The sequence below is a fragment of the Gavialis gangeticus genome, unplaced genomic scaffold (assembly GCF_001723915.1).
Source record: "Gavialis gangeticus isolate Ggan-Ray unplaced genomic scaffold, GavGan_comp1, whole genome shotgun sequence".
Lineage (NCBI taxonomy): Eukaryota > Metazoa > Chordata > Crocodylia > Gavialidae > Gavialis > Gavialis gangeticus.
Genome location: NW_017728996.1, coordinates 24,238,327 through 24,244,348, shown reverse-complemented (window position 1 = coordinate 24,244,348; position 6,022 = coordinate 24,238,327). Strand labels below are relative to the sequence as shown.

General features: G+C 39.5%; 1 protein-coding gene across 1 annotated transcript in view; it reads right to left on the bottom strand.

Annotated features, from left to right (window-relative positions):
* The window catches only part of LOC109288582 (NAD(P) transhydrogenase, mitochondrial-like), a 137,640-nt gene that overhangs the window by 74,581 nt on the left and 57,037 nt on the right, over window positions 1-6,022 (bottom strand). The window contains exons 5-8 of the mRNA XM_019504156.1: window positions 4,894-4,981; window positions 3,389-3,477; window positions 1,970-2,157; window positions 1,222-1,355 (exon numbers count right to left, since the gene is read on the bottom strand). Coding sequence (XP_019359701.1) covers window positions 1,222-1,355; window positions 1,970-2,157; window positions 3,389-3,477; window positions 4,894-4,981 — 499 coding nt within the window. The remainder of the gene's footprint in view (window positions 1-1,221; window positions 1,356-1,969; window positions 2,158-3,388; window positions 3,478-4,893; window positions 4,982-6,022) is intronic.

Genomic DNA, 6,022 nt, shown 5'->3' with positions numbered 1-6,022 from the left:
TCTTAACCAGCTCTCTGAATGAAATATTTTGCTGGTTTAAAGTAGGTCTGGCTATCAATCTTGTACAAGCCCATGGGATATTTTCAATGAGAGGCAGATAGCTAGGGAAGCAAGGAAGGCAAAGCAGCAGTGCTGCTACACTCATAATTTTTGGCACGAGTCTCACAGTATTTTCTCTTTTCCCATAGAGGACCAGCTGCTAGAATCAAATTACCACAAGAGACTCTCCACATTTTTTTTCTTTTTTTAAGTAAGTTTGTAGCACTTGTGCCTGCAAAAAAAAGCTTGACAATATGCCTCCAGTATGTTCCAGAAAGTAATAAAAAAATGCAGTTTCGTATTAGTTTTATCTTATAGTTTTTCTGACCATACATGATTTTTAAAACATTTTGTTAGTGATGGTGGATAGGGGAAATCAGATAAGGAAAATTGCTTTAATCTGAATATTTGTAAAAATGCAAAGGTCTTAGTTTCATTTGAATTGCTGCACTGGCATGTGCAAACACTGGGCTACCTAAGAAATTGCAATAATTTAAGCCTTCTCTAGCACTTAATCTTTTGTAGAAACAAATGTATCTTGAGGAAGGAGATGAAATCAACAAAGCATGACTTCTTTTAGTCAATACTACAATAAATGCTTTAGCTACAGACAAATAATTGCACCTTTTAACATCCTATGAATATATAAGTCTTTCCTTTTCCAAGCCACATCTGAAAATGGCTATTCTCTTTGTAAAAATCCACAGCTTGTTACTGTAAGATAGAAATATTGCCCATTATTGCTTTTATAAGTCATCAAATAAAATGTATCTCTAGATCAATTCTCTTTCCCTCTTCCTATGTTTGGACTTTGGACAGCTCCAATAGCTTGTTAACAAAACTCTTGGGAGGAATGTAAATGCATTTATGGTTATGGTTATTAAAAACACAGTAACCATGCTTATAAAAATCATGAAGCATAAAATCTTCAAAGATGCAATGGCATCTGAATAATATTCCAATTTGTGTTTTCATTACTTGCAAAATGAAAGACTGTCCTGTACTATCCTGCCATCCATTACTGAATATCATAAGACAATAGGATGTCTTCAAGGAAACATGGCAAAATCTTTGTTACTTTAATGTTTATTACTTTGTATTTTCTTCCAGCAATTTTAAAGTAGTGCTTGGTTTTTCTATGCGCTTCAAACTTTTGTAAGCATTGACTTCTATACTACAGACCTTGTGAATGTAGAGCTCTCCAGGGTGAGTTGTTTCCACATTCCCCCCAGCTTCAGATGCAAGGTCTACAATAACTGAGCCATCCTTCATTGATTCCACCATAGTCTTAGTGATTAGGATTGGAGCTTTCTTTCCTGTGGGAAATTATAAGAAACCAAAGAAAGATAGAAAGAAAGAAAGCCCCTCAAAACCCACAAACCAAAACCCAAATATAAAGTAATTCCAAACTAAAGTGGGAGCAAGGAAAACAAAAACATCTGGCATATTGTGTTTGCCACTGAAAATAAATAACAAACAACTAATAACTTAGGCTGCCTATAGATGTGCTGGTTCACATTCTTATTAGAACGCTCTAGCATCACCTCACCATCACATATATTAACCCCCCCTCCAGGCCAAATTTTAAAATGATTGTGGGGGAGCTTTAGTTAAAGCACTCCCATCGCCATCTTAAAATGTAGGGGGTTTAATACACATGATGGTGGGCTATTTTAATTAGATTAGCTATCAGGGAACCACTTTAAGTGAAATGGCTCCTCCCCATCCCTGAGCACAAGTATAGACACCCTCTGAGTCTGAACCTAGAATTACTAGATAATTATTAAAACAAGAATAAGGTACTATAATCCATGGAGTAGGCATTGACTATGGCCCAGTTCCAATGCCACTATTCATGTATAACTGCCATTAGATATTTAGGTATAAGCATACCTTCAAGCTCTGCAATAATCATAAAGCTCTGTCTTACCTGGAATAAGAGCAGTACTAATAACAATATCCACATCTTTACATTGTCTAGCAAACAATGCCAGTTCTGCTTCAATAAATTCTTTAGACATTTCTTTTGCATAACCTCCAACCCCTTCTCCAGTTTCTGCAATGTCCACTTCTAGAGTTTCTGATCCAAGGGACTTAAACTGCTCCAGTGCTGCTGGCCTGCACACCAAGACAGAGATGACAGATACCAGGGTTTTTCATTTCATCATTTTATAAAGACAATGATCACAAAATTATACCAGCTACAAGGTAACAGGTGTTGGCAAGTTCTTTCCAGCAGATAGCAGATTAAGTTAGAGAAAAACAATGAAATACAGGTCCAATTCTGCATAAGCAAATCCCTGCACCAAGGAAGGGCACACATCTAAACAGTCCCACTGTGGGGTTTATTGTGTGCCTTGCTGACATGACCTCATTAAGAGCAGCTGATGTCTCCTGGAACTATTTGAGTAAATATTGAATTCTGAAATCATTCTACCTACAGTGTATATCAGATTTTTTCCTCCTTTTTGGGTTGCTTCCCCCCTTTCTGGGATGTAGGCTGTATCAACAGAAGCATCAAACTGTGCAACAGTTCCTCTCCATATGGAACTGATGTGGCTGTACCTGGAATGCTGCATTCTTTTCTGGAGTCTGATATGAACAAATTGGAAGAAATCCAGAGAATTAAAACAAAAGTGATTATGGGGGAAAGAGGGACTGATTTCTTATGGGAAAATTAAAGGCAATAGCTTGACTAAAGGATGTCTTTGTAGCAGCTAAATATTTGAAGGTTTCAAATACAAAAGCTCCAGTTCTCTAGTGTGTTCCAGGAAACCCCTGCACATGGGCAGACCTTCCACTGACTTCCATGGACTCACATTGGCCAGCATACAGAAATCAAAGCTTGGAGAAGAGCAAGGCCCTATAACTATCAAAACAGGATGAAATGCAGAGAGAAATTTTAAATTGACTATCAGGGGACCGTTCCTAACAATGAGAACATTTACGCTTTGGAAGGAAAGTAAGAAAAACAATGAATTGAAGTGGCTGGGACCTTGAAACGTGACAGGACAAAGAGAAAGAAAAGGCCTCTAGTTAACACTCCTATGGATTGAACAGGCCATGTCTAAACATTATTCTGCTTTATTTTGCAGGTGGGATTTTCATGAAAAATTAGAACTCAAATTTGCATGTACCTGATTTGCATGGCTGCAATGCCTGGAGCACATGCATAAGGGGGAAATTAGTGCACCAACATATTAAGACTGGCCCAAGTGCAGCATGTGCTCACAGCATCTTTGGTGCTCTGTGTTCAAAGGGATTTTCCCCCAGTGTAAACAAAACCAGAACTTTGCTCAAAATACATGATGTAAATGGAAGCCCAACATTCAGGATTGTCTTACCCTACCTGGTGTCAAATCCCCTGACAATGGCTCCCATTGCTTTAGCAGTTCCTGCAGCAGCCAGCCCAGCCACACCACCACCAATTACCAACATCTAGGAAGTTGAAACATATAGAGTGTTAGGAAAGGGCAGTTTGTGTCCCTCAACCTCATAGCAAGCCATAGGTATAATGCCCCAACCTTCAAAAGCATTGGTACTTAAAAAAGCATAGGAGGATACAAAATGTAGTGCTTCATAGAAGTTTCAAATTGTATCACAACACACCAAACAGTTGGCTTAGGGCAGGAGAATAGGTGGCCTGTCCCAGTAAAGGTGTTTTGACGTTTCAGGCATTATGCCTAGTAGTTGTGTGAGAGTGTGCCAAAGTCTTTAAAAACAGGCTAAACAAACACTTGTCTAGGATGTTTTAGACAGGAATGATCTTGCTTTGAGCAGAGAGTTGGACTAGGTGATCTCCTGAGGTCCCTGCCAGCCCTACTTTGCTATGATTCTATGATTTACAAAAAAAGATAAGGTAGAATGGTGTCAACTCTTCAGACAATTAAATTATACAAATATGAATGCTATTTATTTTCCTGCCCACAGCACACGGACTCTCTCTCCTTCTCAAACTTTGATAATAAAGACTGTTAGTCCTGATTTGATCAGCCCTTTGAATCTGTAGCCCAGCTTTTCTTCAGGTGGTTTTTATGGACCAAATTCTGCCCTCAGATATGAATCCACAAATTTCACTGAAATAGGTATTAGAGCACAGAATGTGCTCCATCTATTGGTAGACTTTTCATTTTAAAAAAAAAGAGTCCCCATCTGTCTCTGGGTGTGATATGATTCAATGCACTTTTTGACACTTAATAAATGATTACAACTGATCAAACATATGCCAAAGCCTCTTTTAAAAATGCAAATTGGAACCAAACTGCAGCCAAGTTCTTCTCTCAAGTCATTCCCCTTTGACTTCAGGGGCATAACACATGCATAGATGTGAGCAGAATTTGACCTGTTGTTAGCCAGAAAGACCTGTTCTTGGGGCAGTGGGGAGATCATGGCCTCAGATCATGCCCTGGGAGGTCCAGTACTTCTTAAAGCTTCTGAGTGCACACATGAAGTAGACCAAATACACCTCCTTTTATGACACTGCCATAAGCAATCCACTCAACAATCCTGTTTCCTCCCAGCTCTTTGAAAAAGGCAAATGCTTTAGGTGGTTTTCATGGAGATCATACTCTGTATTCTGGAGAGCCCAGGGATGGCTATTATGCCTGACATCTCTATGGGGGTACAAACTTAGAGAAGGATTTACTACACTTACTCTCCCACCTTTATAAGAAGTAGGTACAATCTGGCCCCAGTACAAATAAAATTGCAAGTGAAATAGCAACAAATGGCATTGTATCAGGTAACCCCTAGATTTCTCACTTGTATAACAAAACTTCACTCCTTGGATATACTATTACTTAGGGCACTCAGCACAGAATTTTATTCCATTTAGATCAGCGCTAACATTCATACCTTTGCAGGAGGAACTTTTCCAGCTGCTGTTATCTGACCAGTAAAAAATCTACCAAAATGATTGGCTGCCAGGACTACAGCCTTGTACCTAGAAAAGTCAAATAAGAGAATAGTGTGGTAATGCAGTAACCCTCTGCAGAGATAGCATAAGGATAAATAGGACCCACTCACATGCTTGGATACAGGTGCCTATATACAAAATCACAGCACAAGAGCCAAAAACCTTCAGACAAACACACAAAAGAAATCAATGAGATCATTAATAGAAACTCCATAAAACAAACAACAGCTATTGGACATCTTAAACCAATAAATCTGCTAAATGAAAAAACGCATACAGATGTCACGCCAATTTATACCAGTGGTTTGTAACACAGTTTTAAAGTGAATGCCTGATGAAAGATGATTGCTGGGAAAGGACTACATTCCAAGGGTGTGGACACAACGCATAAATAAACTGCTTACTATTATTACAATACTTCTGTGCCTTTTTTACGCAATGGGTCAGCTGTAGTGTCTGTGCTCACCCAGGTAAGAAAGTCAGTCCATTTGTAGGGACTTGCGGGCAGAATGTAGGCAAGATTATACTTGCATTTGTAATGCTTCAAATATTATGTTTATCTACAGCTAAATATATATTATTATTTAAATTATGGTGATCTATACACTACGTTAAGCTATAACCAGTGCAACTGCCTTAACTCTGCTGAATGGATGATGGCACAGAAGCTGGCCCACTGTCAGTACCATGCGATAGTGTAAAGCAATCATTCAGTAAGTAAAATCCTGGCCCACTGAAAAGAACTGTAGCATTCCCATTGACTTCAACAGGTGTGTCTAGACAAGCCTGCAGGTGCCTCTTGCAGCATCTCAAACCACTTTGAGATGCTGCAAGAGGCATGTGTGGGAATGGCAAAAGGTTCTCCCCACTGCATGTTTGCAGTGGGGGGGCAAAATTAGACCAAAAAAGGTCAAAAATTATTGGTCAAAAAAATGGAGTGAAAAAAAGCGGAGCAGCCGGAGACTGGGTCCTCCACAGAGATGCTCTGGTAGGAGCCAGAGCGTCTCTGTGGTTGGCCCTCACCCTGGTGCTGAAACACGCTGCCTACCCACCCTCAGCCTGCCCCCC